At 58.0% G+C, this 18,633-nt stretch overlaps 1 protein-coding gene across 1 annotated transcript; it reads left to right on the forward strand.

Moving 5' to 3' along the window:
• Positions 1-3,005: 3,005 nt before the first annotated feature.
• On the forward strand, positions 3,006-15,884 carry SLC38A3 (solute carrier family 38 member 3). Its single transcript, XM_006196330.4, has 15 exons — positions 3,006-9,712; positions 9,809-9,890; positions 10,031-10,146; positions 10,716-10,789; positions 10,873-10,965; positions 11,045-11,126; positions 12,179-12,261; positions 12,344-12,402; positions 12,562-12,726; positions 12,809-12,888; positions 13,158-13,258; positions 13,494-13,618; positions 13,715-13,859; positions 14,801-14,904; positions 14,993-15,884. The coding sequence occupies exons 1-15, from the start codon at positions 9,612-9,614 to the stop codon at positions 15,095-15,097; spliced, it is 1,515 nt and encodes a 504-aa protein (XP_006196392.1). The 5' UTR covers positions 3,006-9,611; the 3' UTR covers positions 15,098-15,884.
• Positions 15,885-18,633: the final 2,749 nt, after the last annotated feature.

Here is an 18,633-nt window from a genome sequence, read left to right on the forward strand (position 1 = left end):
CAGAGTGTAGTCAGAAGCTGTGGGTGTGGAGGTGAGAACCACCCTCCCCTGTGAGGCCTTGAAAGCCCTCCACATGACTCCAGTCCAAGGGTCCTGCCTCTGCACACAGCCCTCCACCTATTGGTGCTCATCCCACACTCACACTCAAGTTTCCCTGTGGCAAAGCCATTTCTTCCATCCACAGTGCCCTCTCTTCCCCACGCTGGCAGGGGCCTTTCTTTGCCTTGGCAGAGTCAAGCCCACAGACTGCTCCTCCATCAGGCTTTTCCTGATCCACATGCTCTAAGCTGGCAGGAGCTTTCCTGTCTAGAGGTCCCACACAGAGCTCTCCGAGACACTGAGGCTGGGGCTGAGTGCAGGGAGGGCCAGAGCAGTCGCAGTACATCTAGGAAGAGCCAGCTTTTCCTGGGAGTCAGGCTGGGTTCTCAGAGCTGATCTTCTATTTGGGTGTTGAGGGACAAGTGAGAATTCGCCAAGGAGGTGGGACACGATGGGGAACCAGGAGGGCAGAAGCACAGGGAGCTGAAGGCTGGCACATTCTTCAAACAGCAGGAATGTATGCGGCCAGCCAGGCAGCAGAGGAGGTGAAGATGCCAACTGGGATGAGGAGCAGGTCGGGAGGATGTCAGGGAGGCCAGCTGGGTGAGAGGCAGGTGCCTGCAGGGGGTCTGAGGAGTCAGTGGATACAGATGCTAGGATCTGGGTTGGAGGTGAAGATGGGGCCTCACTGTCAGAGAGGGTCTTGGGGCACTGTGTAGGTGATGTGCCAGGGGAGGGGCTGGCATGGTGAGAGGAGACTGCCTAGCTGGAAGCTGAGAAGATGTGACTAAAGAGAGAGAAGCAAAGCAAAGGGCTGCCAGGATCCTGGAAGGAGGGTCCAAGTGATCCTGGGACCCTAAGTTCTGCCTCACATGTCTGATAGCATCTTGGGCCTGTGTATCCATTTCTGGAGATGGGGGAGTGGAGGTAGGGGGCTGGGCTGAAGGCTGACGCAGGTGGCTGACCCCAACACGGCAGCTGCGGGGGTGGACATTCTCTCTGGCCCCTGGAAGAAGGTGCTCGGTACCTCTCATAGCCCCATAACGGATGCCAGCCATCCAGCCACCTCAGGCTGGGCTGGGAGACTCAGCAGGTGGCGGAAAAGGCCTCCAAGCTGTGTTTGCCCTGGCTGGGGCCCAGGCCGTAGCATCAACAAACAGGCAGCTCCTCCTCTCAGCCTGGCCACAACTGGCCTGGCCCAGGACCCCACATCATACTGCCTCTGGGCCTCCCACAGCAGCCCAGCCCAGCTGGCCCCTGATCCCTCCAGTCTGGACTGAGGACCCCAACACCCACATGCTAGGTGAACTTGAAGCCATGCCTGACTCCTCAGAAATTACCAGTAGGCGCTCCTAGCCCTTTGCAAATGGCTTCTGTGAGCATCCAGGATGTCTGGAGGTGGTAGGTGGGGGGCAGACCTGAGTCAGACCCGGTCAGCGCCTCTCCTATTGTCTCTGTCCCATAGGCAGTCCTCAAGCCCCTTTGGAGTCTCTCATGGCCAAGGTAAGCTGTGATCTGGGGATTACACCAGCTCCAAACTGAGAGGGAGAACCCGTCCCTTCCTATTTTTCGGCCATCAGCAGGGCAGGAGCTTGGATGGTTTGAGATTTTCAAGGATCTGCACCATCCTAATGCCTTTCTCTTTAGTCCTCCCAGCCCCTCCTCTGCACTCCTAGCTGAAACCGAGTCCCCTGCCGGCTCGGCACTCAGAGCTTCCCCCTACCCCTACTCCCTCAGGCCAGATGAAAAGACAGAAACATTTCCTTGTGACACAGAGGGAAACTGAGGTAAGCTAGGGTTTGACTGTGGTGGTGCTGTGAGTCAGTAGGAAGAGAACTCTGGAGTCCTGACTCCCAGCCCAGGGCAGGGGAGGGGCGAGGACAGTCCTCCCAGGGTATTCTCCCCAGCACCAGGGAGGGGGGCAGACATGACACAGAGACATCCAGTGGCTGGGAACAGCAGAGGCCATGGGATTAATCGGATCAGAGCCAGTGGCTGAGAAGCAAGGGACACAGCTGTTCTGGGAATCCCCCCCACCAGCTCACCCCCAAGGTCAAGACCTCCCCCAGCTCCCTGCTGGCTGTGCCTGGGGTGGGAGGGCTTAACACCCACTCCCACCTCTGAGCACCAAGGCCTTGGGTGGGAAGGAGGCAGGAGTGGGATAGGAGCCCCCAGCCAAAAACAGGGCCACCCTACAACCCCTTTCCCCAAGGCACCAATTCCCAGGCCCCACTTCCCATGGGCAGACACAGCTGCCTCCTACTCCTTAGAAATAAGAAAATGGGGTGGGGGGGCATGGCCAGGGAGATTCCAGGCAGGGCTCAGCATGAGCCTGGCCTTACTCTACTCCCGTCCTCATTGCCCCTACCCTTGTCTACCCTCAATCTCTTCTGAATATCTGGGGTGAAGACAGAAGAATTGATGAGGGAGGCCCTGTCCTCACCCTATCCCATTTCTGCTTGGGAAGGGTGAGGCAGGCAGAAAGACATTTTGTGCCTGAGTGATATCTGAAACTCCCCCATTCAGAGCACCCGTCACTGAGGTTAAACGTGGCCCTCTTCCCACTCCTCTTGGCTGAAGAGCCTCTTCTGGCTTCAGGGAAGTGAGGGCAGAGCATTTCAAGGGTTAAGGGGCACTCAGAGACTCAAGAGAGAATCTGATTTGGACTGAAGCATTTCCCCCACAAGACTCAACTGAGCCCCTCCCGAAGCAGCTGCTCTCCTACCTAGGGGCTCCTTAGCGCACAAGCTGCCCCTTTGCTCCAGGCCCGCGGGGGCCCCCCGCCTCTCCCCGGCCAGCCCCTCCTCCCGCGGGCCGCCGGGGATTGGCGGGCCGGGGGCGGGCCGGGGGCGGGGCCGGGCGCCCTTCATCCCCCGCCGCTGCGCTCAGCCGGGAGCAGAGCGGATAGCACCCGCCGGAGCGGAGCACCGCGCGTCCCCAACTGTGAGGCCAGGTACCGCTGGGGGCGCCGACCCCCCGCCCAGGGGCACCAGGGGGGCGGAGCCCTACTGTCCACTCTTGCGTCCGGAGCCGGGCTCTGGGCAGCTTCCCTGGCCTCCGGGGAGTCACGGCCCCTTGCGCTTTGGGGGCAGGTCTGAGGACTCGCCAGTCGAGACTCAGCTCCGAGCTTGAGTTGGTGTCTCGGGCGGGGCACCTCGTCGTCTCGGGGCCTCTCACAGTGCCGGGCAGGACAGCAGGAGGTCGGCGGCAACCGGGGCCGAGGCGGCAGGACGCCTTGTTGGGGGCTTGGGTGGCACGACATGGACTTCCCGAGGCAGGGCCCACTTGGACGGGCTCGATAGGGTCCCGGACGGGGGCCTAAGAGGGCCCGGGAGCAGACCCTGGAGCGCTGCCCCGACGGGCGCCTGACAAGCATATCGGCCCGGCTGGCACGCCGGGAGTCCGGGTATATTTATCCCGCTGCGTTAGGCAGGGGCTTGAGGGCAGAGACGGCCAGGCTGCCTGAGGGGCCGCAGGGCACATGTTGGTCCCAGAGCCCGTGCCATTTGCAGCCGGGCCAGCGGGCACGGCCAGCGCAGGGTGTGTGTGGCTCCCTGGTCTGAGGGCAGGGCTCGGTCTGCACTCCTCTCGGCGGAGCTCTGCGACCGGGTGTGAGAGCTGGCAATGCGCACAGGGGCGGAGGGAAAAGACCCTGCCTTGGTTTGCGGGAGCCCGCCCCCGCCCGATTGGCCCCTTCCATTGGCCACAGCCAGTGCGTGCGTTTGTTTACACCAGGGGAGGGGGAGGCCAGGGGCGGGGCCTGTGGGAATCCACCCTCTCCCCCACAGTAACCTGAGCCCTGAGCCCAGGTATAGGCTCTAGGACAGGTCTGAGAGGAAGTAAGTCAAAGGTCCTTGCACCGTGGGGGGACACCGTGACCCAGGCCCATCCTTCCCTGAGCCTGCCAGTCCTGTCCTTCCTTACATGACTGCCTTGGGCCCCTGTGCTGTCCCTGAAAGAGGCCCTTCCTCTTAAGTACAGTCTGGCATGGGGACTCACTTCCTTCTGGAAAGGAAGCAAATCCCTCTGAGATTCTCACTGTGGAGCATAGAAAGCTGGAGAAATCCGGGGACAATCCCATTTCCAGACGGGAAGGTTCTGCACAACCATGGAAGGCTTCCTGCAGGAAGCACCAAAGGTGGGAGGAATCTGGTTGGATGAGGCCAGGCCTGGCACATTGCCAAGAGGTCTGGAGTTGGGGGCAAGGGACTGTTTCTGGGGAGAGTAGGGGTGTAAGTCTTAGAACTTTGTTCTGCCTGGGCCCATAGAACCCCTGTCCTCACCGGCTTCTCAAGCCACCCTTTGTTCAGTACTAGTTCTTTGGGCTCATGTCACAAACACTCACAGTCCAGGGCTCCAGGTGGCCAGACCATGAGAGTTGTTTGCTCTTGTCCTGGTGCCTGCTGCTCTAGCAAGTAGCCTTGGATCCCCAGACAAATGGAAAAACTGAAACACAACAGGACAGGCTGGGTGGTTCATGGTCTCTGTGTAGGGGTGGGGAAGGTTTTTGAGCTGAACTGAGTGCACCCGGAAAGTCTGGGCTGAGTAGGTTGCAGGGACTCAGTGTGAGGGGAAAAATGTTTTGGGGGAGTGGCTGGCTGCAAGAGAGGTACAGTGTTGCCATCTGTGTGCACTGCAACCTGGGGTGGATGTGCAGCCTATACTGTAGCAGGATAGGGGCGCTGCTGGAAGATGTTCTAGTGCAGACATGGCCAGGGAGCCAGGCGCCACTTGGAGTAGATGAAATGGGCTGGTGGCTTGCCAAAAACTTAGAACTCATTCCATTCACTTAATTTTTACTGAGTATCTACTATGTGCCCTGTGCATTCTCAGTCTGGTGGGTGGAGGGCTGGACTTTGGATAAGAAGACAGATGCAGGATGGGGGCGCTTTAGAGGACCAGGCGGGGCTTCTGGGGGCCAAAGGGATGGACCAGCTGCTGGGGCAGGAGGGGCTTTCCGGCCAGCGACCTGGGGTGGCTTGGTTTTGAATTTCCGCTCTGCGGGCCACGTCCTGTACACAGCCTCTCAGCCGGCACGTCTGCACACGTGCGTGGCCGCTGAGGACAGGGTCACTTCGACTGACTGTCATCTCAGTGTATGTTTCCCATTGTGCAAGCAGAAAAATGATGGGTGCTGAACTCTGGGGCTCTGGGCTTTGTGGCCCTAGTGGGCTCAGTTCTACCCTCTAGATGTCTTGCGTCTGGCTAATGGGGGCATAACCTGCCCTTATAGGAACATGGAAATGCTGTGGCAACCCTGCAGTGCCCACTGGGCCTGCCACCCCCCTCAACTGAACCTCTGGCTCCCTCTCCGCGTCTTGTTCCCTCTGGGACACTGTCTTTCACTGGCTTTCTCTTGCCGTCTCTTGCTGTCTCATTGTCTCTTTCTCCATCTGGCTATCTCTAACTGGTTGGCCATCTCTGTCTCTGTCTCTCACCGATCTGATTGTCTCTTTCTGTCTCCTTGTCTGAGTGTCTACCCACCAATATTTTTCTCTGTTTGCGTCTCTCTGTATCCATCTGCATTTCTTTCTCTCCCCGTGCCTCTGTCTGTCTCTTGGTCTGCATCAGTATGCATGGACACATGTGTGTATGTTTTCTCTCCCTGTCTCTCTCTTCCCTCCCTCTGCCTCTCTCTGTTTCTTCCTGACATTGGATGGCGCCTCTCCCCAGGCTGACCTTGCCTTTAGCATCCCCATCAGGGTCTCCAATGAGTCCTGAGCTGCCCTGGGCCCCTGCTCCAGCTTTCTTTGGGGCCAGAAGTCCGGCTGTCCAAATATTTGGCCGCCTCCAGGGGATTCCGGGTCAGTAGGAAGGAGGATTGGCTGGCTGGCTCGGGGTCTCCCCTGCCCCTGGGGGGCCACAGGCACGTGATGTCCTGTCCTTTGCCTCAGCTGGGCCTCGGGCTGCACGTCCTTCTCAGCAGGCTGGCAGTGGAAGGAGAGGGCTGCTGCAGGCTCTGGCCAGGTCTTGAGCCAAGAGGTTCCGACTGCCGCTTCCACTGGGGGCGATCTGAGCAAGGAGGGTCCAGAGTTGGGCAGGAGGGAAGGCCTAGGTGTCTGGGGATAGGCCCAATGCTACACATCTGTTAGGTGTTTAGAAAATGTACCCTGTCACAGGAAAGTCCATCTTCCGGTCCCAGCTGGGGTCCTCAGATCTTCCTAGACACTTCCGGATGCCCAGAACACAGAAGCACGTGGCCAGGGAGCTAGGGGATGAGGATTGTTGTGGCCAACACATCAGCGTTCTGCACCATTTTCCTTTCCCTGGACGTGCCCCGTCCTGCATGCACCCCCTCAGTACTAGCCAGGTGTCAGCCACACACGAGCCACTTACTCAGTGTTGTTGACAGTGGGGGAATGGTGGATGGAAGACTGGATCTGCCGAGGTTGGATCTGGAGTTGTGGTTCAGGGGAAGGGGCAAGGGGTTTGCTTTAGTTCTCTCCCCTGTTCTGCACACCCTCCCACATGCCCTATCCCTAGACCCCTGACCTCAGCAATCAGCTCTGTACCAATCCCTGTTGCTGTGCCTTGAGAACATACAGTCCAGCCATGTCCATTGAATCCAGTTCCCCTGTTGACTGATAGCTTCTCCAAGGGGGTTGTTTTCCTTCTGAAGCCTGGAGAAGCAGGTGGGCAAAGGGATGCTGGTCTGGGGAGGGCATCTTCTCTCAGCCAACAAGGGGATTGGTAAAGATGGGTGAGCTAGACCTGGGGCCAGCCCCAGGGATAACCACAAAGAACCCTTAAACCAGGCCAGCTGCCTCTCCCCTGAGATCTGGGCTGAGGTAAGGGCTACCCAGGCACAGGAAGCCAGGGGCCATAGCAGCAAGCTCTGTGGGGTCTGTGCCTCCATCAGCCCATGTGGCCACAGGATGGAGGGAAGGACAGTGTGGATGGCTTCCTGTAGCCAGCATGCTGCTGCAGACCCACTTCATCCCTCAGCACTGGGAAGGAAAGCTGGGCTCAGAGCCCTGGTGGATCCAAGGACCTTGATGCAGAGACAGAGAGGTGTGCTTCCATAGCAGCTGACACAAGCAGTGGCCCCATGGTGGCCTGGATTCCTGGGCCTCAAAATCTTTAATTAGCCAAACTCAACGCCTGCCGAGGAGGTGTGCCTGACGAGTTCTCACCCTGTGATGTCTGCGTGGGTGGATGTTACCTATTGCACGATCCCTGTGGCGCCTGGCCCCTCCTGGCCTTTATCTAGCAGCAGAGCAAACAGGCCCCAGGACAGTGGCCTGGGTCATCGATTTACTGTCCAAATGCATGCTACACCCAGGATAGGTGCTATTCTGATGATCTGCCCAAGGTCGCTGTGATCTCCCCACTCCAGAGCTTGGCTCCTCTCTCGGGGCGAAGGCTTCAGGGAGGCTCCTTACTCTGTTCCCTCCTTTGGCCAAACTTCACAGAATTCCTAGAGGACAGGAGGACACTGAGGTCCCGAGTGGGGAATACTTTGCCCATAGTCATGTGGGGATGCAGAGCCAGGCCAGGCCTCAGACCCAGAGTGGTGACTCTGGGCTTTCCCCATAGTGGGTCAGGATCTGCTGGTGAGTTTCCTCAGACAGGGACTATCCCCTGAGTCTGCCCTGATATCTGGTGCAAAGGAGCCTGGGAAGTGGCAAATCTGAGATGAGAACTGTCAAAACTGGGCTGCAAGCCTCGGGGAATGGCTGAGGGTCTGCATGCCAGGCCAACACCAATCTCTATCCTGGCCCCCTAGTCCTTAGCCCTGCCTTAGACTGAAGTACAGACTCCTTGACCTGGCCTTCAAGGCCCTATCAGGCTTATCTATGGCCATGGAATCTTCATTCTCTCCTCACAGCCTGCCTCATACCACATCTCAGGGCCTTTGCCCATGTTGTGCCCTCAGGTACTCTTTCCTTTTCCATACCTTGGGGGCTCCTACTGGAATTTCATTACTGGCTCCATCACCTCCTCCTCCAGGAAACCTTCCTTGTTGCTTCTCTCACTCTCTTTTTTTTTTTTTTTTTTTTTTGAGTCCCAGCACTGTGGCTCACACACAGTTACAACAGGAGCCATAGGATGGGAGTTGCGTGTTGGGATTTTGTCCCTTTCAGACTAGAAGCCACTTGAGGAAGAATATTCCATGTCCTCTCTGGAATCTCAGGCCAGCCTGCAGCCTAGCCGTGACTGGTCATGAGTTATAGACAGGATCTGAAGGTCTAGGCCCAGGTCCCTCTGGGGGGATGGGGAACCTGGAGCGAGGACCTCAGGTACCTTGGCCATGACCATGCCATGGGCTGTGGTCTCCCTGGAGACAGTGCTTGGCTGCTAGGGAAGAATATTAAGGGAGAGAAAAGTGCTTTGTCCAGGCTGCCAATTCAGCACACTCTCAGGGCCTGTCCCAGCCTGCCCAGGGCAGGAGGCCCGGCAAGGGCAACCCCAGCTGAGAGCCAGGGGGCAGTCTGGAGTGACTCTGGAGACTAGGTCTGGTATCCTTGGAGAGATACTGTAGGTGAGGCTCAGGGCAGGGACATGAAAAAAACAGGCTGACCTTAGGGATTCTGGTCAAGGAAAAGAGGGCATGAGAAGAGATGCTCAAATTGTTATGGTCCTGAGTGGACAGGACTGGAGGGCTAAAGCTGACCAAGGAAGGCCCTGAGTTCCTGACCTGGGTCCCCTGGAAGTGGGGAATCTGCTCAAAGGGTGGGCATCTAAGGGTGGAGGTTCCCCAGCAGGGGAGGAGAGGCTGAAAGAGAACATGGCCCCGAGGCCAGAGCTGTGTGGAGGGTGAGGCCTATGTGGCCCAGGGAGCGGGCCTCAGGACACCCATTTCCTGGAAGGCCCCCTGAGGGCCCTTCTCAGCCAGGCGGGCAGGGCCCAGGTGTCCAGCCACCCAGCACCGCCTCAGGCCTCCTGGCTCCGGGGGTGGGGGTAGCCTCTGCGCCTGCCGTTCCCAGCGCCAGCTCTCAGCCCACAGAGGGCCCTTTGTTCTGGCTGCCAGCAAAGCCCGCCGGGCGGCTGGGAACAGGGCCCACAGCCCTCACCCTCTCCCGAGGCCTCCAGCCGTCGGGTAGTGCCATTCTAGGTTGGCTCGGAGGCCCCTGGCACACGGGGCCGGCACAGGAAACTGTCTCCCAGCACTCATGTCAGGGAGAGGGAGTCAGTCCCGGGCCCATCCCGAGTGGGGTCTGGAGGCCTGACACTCAGCATCCTGGGATCCTGGTGCCACTGGGCTCTGAACTCAGATCATCCAACAGACCCTTACTTCACAGATGGGTAAACTGAAGTCCCTCGCCTGGGCTGGTATGTGAGTGTGGTGGGGGCAGCACAAGCTACTGGCTGAGGTGTCCCCTCAGGATGTCCTGGAGAACTCATGTATTCAAGCTCTATCCGCCAGTGGCAGGTTCCAGGGGGCAGCAGGCAGAGGTGCATGCGCATGTATGTCCCGAGTGGACTTCTGGGAGGTGTGTTACAGCTGCACACTTCCTGTGGGAGTCTGGGCCATGGGCCCAAGGCATGAGGGTAACCAGAGGGACTGTCTGCTCTGTGACTTCTGACTGTGTCAGTGTAAGAGCTAGTGTTCCGGTGGTGGTCCCCGAGCCATGGAGGCACCTCTGCAGATGGAGATGGTGGAGCTGGTGCCCAACGGCAAACACTTGGAGGGGCTACTCCCAGTTGCCACCCCGACGGCCAGCAACCAGAGGTGAGCAAAGGACGCAGTCATGGCTTAGGGCAGGGCAGGGCAGAGTGCAGGGCCGGGGGCTGGAGCTGAGCTGCCTGCCCTGGCCTGTGCCTACAGGGTCGAGGGCCCCGGACGGAGCTGTGTTGAGGGCGAGGGCTTCCTACAGAAAAGCCCCAGCAAGGAGCCACAATTCACCGACGTGAGCGGGGCAGCAGTGGGGGGCTCAGGGGCACATCTGGGAGCAGTGGGGGTCAAGGACAGTGAGGGGGAAAGCTGATTTGCCCTCCATCTGATTTGCTGACCTGCCTCCCCTCTCCCATCTCACTCTGGTGCCTGCAGTTTGAGGGGAAGACTTCATTTGGGATGTCAGTGTTCAACCTCAGCAACGCCATCATGGGCAGTGGCATCCTGGGGCTCGCCTACGCCATGGCCAACACGGGCATCATCCTTTTCCTGTGAGTGCTGTCAGCAAACCTGCTAAAGATGGGAGCCCTAAACCAGCCTCCAGCCCTGACCTCCCAGGACCTGCCAGTTTCCTGTCCCAAGACCCAGGCTGCACTGGGTGGGCACTTGCACTCAACCCAAACCACAGCCGAAGAAACCATCCAGGGCCAGACAAATATACCTCATTTCCCAGTAAACCCACTGAGATGACGACACGGGGCCAGCCTAACAGGCAGGAGTCTGTCCTACCACACTCACACGTGATGGCCAAACCCCCACGGCCAGGCCTTGTGTGGGTACACGTGTCCTTACCTGGGAGCTCTGCCCTGCAGCCTAAATGGAAAACATGTTTGTTTCAAGAACTCAAGGGGTGGTGCTCAGAGGGCTCCTTCTGGGTCGTGACCACCCTGGGTCAATCCAAGTAGTGTTTGCCACTCCTGGGGCCTGCTGAGCTGGCATCCACACACGTGGGGGGTCCAGACACCTCGGACACAGGCCCCGCACACTCAGGCCTCCCAGAGTTCACTATCTCCTGCTTCCAGCGGGGCCCCAGTGGCCTCTTTTTGTCCATCTTCCCCAGGTTCCTATTGACGGCTGTTGCCCTGCTGTCCAGCTACTCCATCCACCTGCTGCTCAAGTCCTCAGGGATCGTGGGTGAGCCCCAAACCCAGCCTGTAGCAGGGGAGGTGTGGGCTGGGGAGAGCACTCCTGACTGTCCTGATTCTCTGTCCCCACAGGCATCCGTGCCTATGAGCAGCTGGGCTACCGTGCCTTTGGGACCCCGGGAAAGCTGGCGGCAGCCCTGGCCATCACACTGCAGAACATTGGAGGTGAGGCTGATGGGCAGGCGGTGGGCAGTGGACAGGCTGAAGGCTGGCTGGCTTGGCTGACTCGCCCTTCTCCCCCCAGCCATGTCCAGCTACCTGTACATCATCAAGTCCGAGCTGCCCCTTGTCATACAGACCTTCCTGAACCTGGAGGAGCAAACCTCGTGAGCCCCAGGGTGGGGTTGCGCTGGGTGAGGGTGGGAGGCCGTAATCTATCCCTCCATGCCCCCCACTTGCAGAGCCCAGGCTAGGCTAGTGGGAGAGAGAAGACAGGGTGGAGGTGGGGTGTGAGAGCTGCCGGCAGAGCTGACATTCAGCGCACGCTCCTTTATGAGGCACCTAGGGAAACCTCCAGGAGGGCCATGTGGGGCTGGGCATGAGGCTGAGGAAACTGGGCCCCGCCTAACCCTGGACCCAGCCTATGAGCGCAGAGGACCTGAGAGCCTTGGGCTTAGCTCTAAGCTCCTGCTATTCCTGACCATGGCTTGGGTGTTAGCCCCCCCGCCCCAACCAAGAAATTAAGCCCACAGTGTCCCAGTTGCCTGTCATCAGTTTAGCCAGCACTGATGGCATCAACCATGCTTTGTGGGTAGGAGCAGAGACAACAGCCAGGACCCGCCCTTGGCAGCACAGCCCAGACAAGCAGAGGGGCTGTGCAGCTGAGAGTAGGCCCCCCAGCCTTGGGGGCCTTTCCCAAAAAGTTGGCCTTTGAGTTTGCCCTTGAAGGAGGCTCTCATTCCTCATCCGTTTAGTTCCCTGCGTCCACTGTCCACTGGGGGCGTGGGGCAGGATGATGCCGGATACGGACGCCAGGAGGGAGCACAAGGAGCTCAGGTGGTTGGCAAGTCCCTAAGACCCCCTGAAAAAGGCCCCATCCCCCAGAGCCAGGTTCTTCCCTGCCACTCCGAATCTGGGCCCCTTGGGGCCACTCCCTGGGGAGGCTGGACCCAGACCTGTGCGTCCTGGGAAAAACAACAGCGACTGTGATTGTGATGGTTACCAAGCAGGAGCTGAGCTCACTAGTCCTCACCTCTCCCAGGAGAGTGCTGAGAGATGGGGAAAGGGAGACTCGGACCTGTGGGCAAGGATTCTTCAGAGGCCACTCAGTGGCATCACTCAGTGGCACCACCGGTGACCCTGACTGGGAGTGGAGGCAGGTAGCCCCATCTGCAGCTGAATGGGCTCTCACCTGGGCTCCCCACTCTCATCCATGCAGGGACTGGTACACGAATGGGAACTACCTGGTGATCCTGGTCTCTGTCATTGTCATTCTGCCCCTGGCACTGATGCGGCAGCTTGGTGAGTGTGGTGGGACCAGGGCCTCAGAGGGACGCCTGGGCAGGGACCTTCAGTCTCATAACTCCCCTCCCCCACTTTGCAGGCTACCTGGGTTATTCCAGCGGCTTCTCTCTCAGCTGTATGGTGTTCTTCCTAATTGCAGTGAGTTGCCCTCCATGCTGGTCGAGGGAGGGGCAGGTCTCTCAGGGAAGCGTGGGTCAGAAGTCACCTCCTCCAGTCCTGATCTAGATGCGGCTTCAGTGACTTCCCAGGCAGCCTAGCCTGGCCCTGATAGCCTCATCCTTCCCTGCCCCCACCTAGGTCATCTACAAAAAGTTCCACGTGCCCTGCCCACTGCCCCTCCATTTTGCCAACATCACGGGCAACTTCAGCCTCTCGGAGGTCATCAAGGAAGAGGGACAGCTGCAGATGGAGACAGACACCACGGCCTTCTGCACCCCGAGCTACTTCACGCTCAACACACAGGTTCCAACAGGCTAGGGTCGGGGCAGGGTTCCTGATGAGCACGTAGAGGGTGCTGTCCTGACACAGAACCATGTTTCCCCAGACGGCGTACACCATCCCCATCATGGCCTTCGCCTTCGTCTGCCACCCTGAGGTGCTGCCCATCTACACAGAGCTCAAGGAGTAAGCATCTATGGCTGGGAGAGGGGGTGAGGGCTACCTTGAGTTGGTCTGGGGAGAATGGATGTGATCCTAAAGGGGGGAGGAGTGACAGGAGCCAAGTCATTTCATCAGAGATCTCCATGGCTGCCATGAGGGGAGATTAGGGGCAAGAAGGAGGTGCTTCAGCTGCCAGATGATGAGGGTGTGGTGCCAGAGAGAGACCCCGGGGCACATGAGGGTTTCCCAGTTGGCCCAGCTTGGCACCAATCCCCTCCCCTGCTGCCCCATAGCCCCTCCAAGAGGAAGATGCAGCACATCTCCAACCTGTCCATCGCCGTCATGTATGTCATGTACTTCCTGGCCGCCCTCTTCGGCTACCTCACCTTCTACGGTATGGCTGGACCGTGGGGGCAGAGGCAGAGGCCAGGCTGGGGGGCAAGGGACTGGCCAGTGGCCATGGCACCCTGCACACTATAGGCGTTCACTAGATGTGTGATGCCTAACTGTGTCCTGTAGCTGTGGAGGTGAGTCTTTTGCCACTTCCCCACAGTGTCAGGGTCAACCCAGGCTCAGAGCCCAACCCCCTCCCCGGGCTTCCTGCTGACCACCCTCCCTGCCTGCAACAGACGGGGTGGAGTCGGAGCTGCTGCACACCTACAGCAAAGTGGACTCTTTTGATGTGCTGATCCTGTGTGTGCGCGTGGCCGTGCTGACAGCGGTCACACTCACAGTGCCAATCGTTCTGTTTCCGGTGAGCCCATGGGCAGGTGGCCAGACCAAAGGGGAGGAGTGGGACTGATGGGGCTGACAGACTGATGACTCTCCTCACCTACCCTTCCTCCTGCAGGTGCGCCGCGCCATCCAGCAGATGATGTTTCAGGACCAGGAGTTCAGCTGGCTGCGGCATGTGCTCATTGCCCTTAGCCTGCTCACGTGTATCAACCTGCTGGTCATCTTTGCCCCTAACATCCTGGGCATCTTCGGGGTCATTGGTGAGGGTCTGGCCCTGCTGTGTATGAAGGCAGGGTATTGCCCCAGAAAAGTTCCCTTCTGTCAACCCTGGCAGATTCCTGAGCCTGTATCCTACATTTAAGTGATGGCTGCTGGCCGTGTGCACAGCTTGGCCTTGAATCTGACATTTTGTCCTTAAGGCTATTCTAATCTATTTTGAAGGCTCAGAAGCACTGAGTCAGTTATTTTTGCTGGGGGACAGGGTGAGCCCAGGGGTCAGGGGCCCACTAAGGATCTAATTGGGTCTTGTCCCCATTTCACATATGAGGAGGTTCAGAGTGATTAAGGGAGAGCCACACAGCTGGTAAGTGGTGAGTGTTGATTCAGCCCCAGGATCATGGGACTATAGGTTTGGGGTTCTGTCCACTGTCCATCTCAGTTGGGCCTCTGAGCTGGAAGATCAGACAATTCTGAGACAACCTGGCGGTGACCCAAGTCAGGAGACTGACTCCCCAACCCAACAGGGACAGGGACCTACAGTCTGCAGGGACCAACACACAGACCTGGAAACTGAGTAGCGTGGAAATCATAGACAGTACCCTTGGATCTATACCTGAAAGCCGACTCAAAATGAGTTAAGCAGAAAGGAATATATTGGCTCAATTAATGGAGAAGCCTTCAGAAATAGCTGTATCTAAGAGCCCAGTATTCTCAAGGCTTCATCTCTATCTCTCAGCCTGCCTTTTCTTCTTTGCTAGCTTCATTCACTGACAGATTCTTCTGACATCAACAGCATTAGCCTTCCATCCTAGGAGACAGAGAACAAGGGGAGGGGCTGGTGGGCTCTCCTGACTCAGGCAGAGCTCTTAAGCAGAGTCTCAAGATGAGCCTCCTTCAACCAGGAATGTTTGAAGGGTCCACCCCTGAACCTTAGCCAATAGGTGGATGTGAGCCAGCAGTGGCCTTTCCTTCTTCTTTACAGGTGCCACATCTGCCCCATGCCTCATCTTCATCTTCCCTGCCATCTTCTACTTTCGCATCATGCCCACTGAGAAGGAACCTACAAGGTCTACGCCCAAAATCCTGGTGCGAGGGGCCTGGAGGTTGGTGGGCTGGTGTGGGGCTAAGGGGATTACCCTGACCTCAGGCCTGACCCTTACTTCTGACCCCACAGGCCCTTTGTTTTGCTGCACTTGGCCTCTTGCTGATGACCATGAGTTTGAGCTTCATCATTATTGACTGGGTCTCGGGGACCAGCCAGCACGGAGGAAGCCACTAGGATGACCCCCCCATCCTATTCGGTCTACTCACCCTAGTCCCCTTGCCCAGACTCTTCAGCGCCTGCTCCCATCCAGTGGCCAGTCAGGTGGAGGAGAAAGATGTGGTGAATGCTATGGCATTTGGCCCTGTCCCACGTCCTTTCTGTCGAGGTTTTTGTTAGAGCCAGGACCAAGGCCCTTGGGCCACTGCCCTGCTGAACTCCTGGGATACAGGGGCTTCCTGAGCTGGGAGCAGGGCAGGGCTGTACCGCTGCTCCCTTCCTGTTGCCTCAGATCCCACCCAAGCCCCTTAGCCTCTTTGCACAGGTGTAGACACTGAGGTCACACCACCTGTAGGGGCACATAGAGCTGAACCAGGTCTGTGGTCACCCCCCTACTTTGTTGCTGGGGCCTCATCTCCCTCGGCCCTCTTGCCTTTCCTCCTTCTGTCCCCGAGGCCCCTTTCAGGCATTTGGGTTCAGGCCCTTGGATACTCTAGTCCCCTTCTCCCATTCCTCCACCAGGAGCAGACCTCATCACCTTAGACCTGGGGCCAGCAGGTTCTTTTGAGGGTTTGCCTGGTTTGGGCGCCCCCAAGGGACCCCTGCCCTGGCCCTTCCCCAGTCCTGGGGAGGCTGGGACTCCCCCCACCCCAAGCCCGGGCCGTAGCTCACATTCCACTGCTGGGAGAAGAAAGAGGCTGGGGCCCAGAGCATCTCTGTCCCTGGGAGCTAAAGACCCCAGGTGCCAGTCTAGGGCAGGGGTGGAGATGCTGGCAGCCCCCTTTTATAAATATTATACATGAGACCAACTGTGTTCTACATTCTTGAGCTCCATGGTCCCTGAGTTCCTGGGAAGTGGGGTGGGGGGTCAGGACGTGGATGGGGATGGAAGGCCGTCCTGCCTCTTTTCCTGGCTTGAGGGTGGGGACAGGGTGAGTCCCCTGCTGCACCCTGCCCCCTGCCTCCCAAACCAACCAGGGCGTGCTCAGACCCAGCTCTGGACCCGGGCCAGGCTCAGCACAGACCTGCTTTCTCACGGGGTGAGGTGGGGAGGAATTAATGAGGCCCCAGGAAATGGGACAGAGAGAGGCCTCCGGAAGGAGGCAACGTGAGGTGCATCCCCAGCAGCTTCAGGAAGGGTCTGAGCAGGAGGCAGCTGAGCCCTGTGGAAGGGCCCCCTGCCCTCCCTGGCTGCCACGTCAACTCTCTGTCAGTGCTTCGAGTCTGGGGACAAAAGTCCAGGGATCTTATGCCCTGTCAGGCTAACTTGTTATTAATAGTAAAACTGCTGCGAATAAAGGTGGGTTACTGAGTGCCTGTATGTGGGGCCTGAGTTTTGAGTCGGGGAGTCCAATGCAGGGCAAGAGCTGCAAGGACGCAGGGCAGCCCAGGTGCCTGGCCCGGGTGGGACTGGGAAGCTGCCCGCTGCCTGGGGCAAGCCTGAATCAGCCAGGACCCAGCAGGACAGAGCTGCCCAGGCCTTGGCATCAAACCCTCATTAGGAGAGACCCCGCACCCGGCTAGGCCGCCGGGGAAAGGACAGCAGGAAAAATCCAGTTTGAACTGGCAGGGCAGCTGCCAGCTTGAGAAACCCCTGAAGAAAGAACTCCTCAAACTGGAGGCTGCGAGGCCCATGGGAGTGCCAGCTGATCAGAGGGGGGCTTCCTGAGTCTGGTTCTCATCAGCCCCAGGCGCCTGACTCCAGCCTGGGGACTCACACAGAAGCCCCGTAGCCCCAGAAAAGAGCTGGACACCGGCCTAGAGGTGGCCGCAGCCCAGAGTGCCCCTGGCATGAGGGGCTGCCGTTTGGGGGTCTCTGGCTCCTTCCTCACCAGACGAGGCCACAGCTCTGCCTGAGCCGCTTGGCTCCCAGGGAGTAGGAGGTAATCAAGGGCAGGGTCCACCCTGCCAACAGTCCCTGGGGGTCTTTTCTCATACTCCCTCCATCCAAAGACTGCTGCAGGTCAGAGCAGCAGCAGGACTGCCTGGAGTCTTTCAAGACCCCAGGCCTGGCTTCAGGCCTCTCAGACCAGGGGGATGTGCTGAGAGTCGCTCTCCCCTCCCCCGACTCTCCCACATACACACAGCTGGGGTGGAGGAAGGACCCTGACCCCAGAGGCCATCTCTGCCTGCCCAGCAAGGTCTCCACCAGACTGACGGGTGGACAGCAGGCTCTGGGGGTGCGGGAGGAGGGCAGGCAATGTGGCCAAAAGGCAGGTGCCCACAAGACTGTTTGAAAATGAACCTCCCATGTCCCTGGCTGTCAAGTTCCAGCCATTTCAGCCTCCATGAGGATGGGTCTGCAAGTCCTTGGTCATTGCTAAGGAATTTTTATGTTTTGAAGAATTTCCAAGCTCTTTTTTCTTCTTTTTTGCTTTTTAAAATTTGCTCTGAAGAAAAAAAATTTTAATCTGCTTGAAATAGTAAAAATTAGAGCACTTATGTCACTTACATTTCTTTTCACCATTTTCTCAAGACTGCTTGTAACAGAAAAGTAAGACAATACAGTTCAGGTAAAGGGGCCCAAGCGTGGGCCTTGGTCTTCCTGACCAGCAGCTGCCCCTCCTTGCACCCTTCTCACTGTGCGCACATGCACACATTCACCTCGCTCCTGAAAAGGAACTCATTTATTCATTCACCAAGTATTTATGAAGTCTTCCTATGAGCCAGGCACTTCTTCAGCACCTGCACACACAGTGATGACCAGAGAGAAGATCCCTGCCTTCCTAGAACTTATATTCTTGGTGGGGGGGTTGGATTCAGACCAGAAACGTGGAACATAATCAGCAGTAACGTCATTTGTTAGAAGATGGTCAGTAGTACAGGGAGTGAAAATGGCCAGGTAAGGGCGGTGAAGACTAGGAGGGTTAGGAGGTGGGTCAGGATGGGCCTCACTGAGAAAGGGATGATTGATCAGAGATTTGGAGAGGGAGGAAGCTGGACGGATGTCTGCAGGGACTATTCCAGCCAGAGGCATCAGCCAATGCAAAGCCGTAAGGCAGAATGTGCCCAAGATGGGAGAGGAGGGGCCAAGAAGCCACTGCGGCTGATGCTGAGTGAGGCTGGAGAGGGTAGATGGGAAGAGTGGGGGCCAACAAGGGGATGTCATGGGGCCTTGTCAGCCACCATAGGACTTTTGGATTTTTCTCTGGAAGAGATGAGAACCAATGCCAGGCCCTGAACAGAGGAAGGGGCAGGATCTGACTCAGTAGCAATGCTAAGTTTTAAATGGATTATTCTGGCTGCTACATTGAGACTAGACTGTAGGGTAGGGGATGGGGTGCCAAGGGTGACACCAATACAGGACTGTTACAGTTGTTCCAGACACATCAGGTGGTTCAGCCCAGGTGGTGGCACAGAGTGGGTGAGACTCTGGGCCTGTCCTGAAGGTAAACGTGTTATCCTGATGGCTGGGTATGTATGAGGAGAAGGGCAGAGGCAAATCCAAAGTGACTCTAAGTTGCTGTATCCACAGAGGGAGGCTGGGGGAGGAGCAGGCTTGGGAGGGAGATCACTTTTACCTATGAAACATTTAAAACAACGATGGGACATCA

The sequence above is a fragment of the Vicugna pacos genome, chromosome 17, assembly GCF_048564905.1.
Source record: "Vicugna pacos chromosome 17, VicPac4, whole genome shotgun sequence".
In the NCBI taxonomy this organism is placed as follows: domain Eukaryota; kingdom Metazoa; phylum Chordata; class Mammalia; order Artiodactyla; family Camelidae; genus Vicugna; species Vicugna pacos.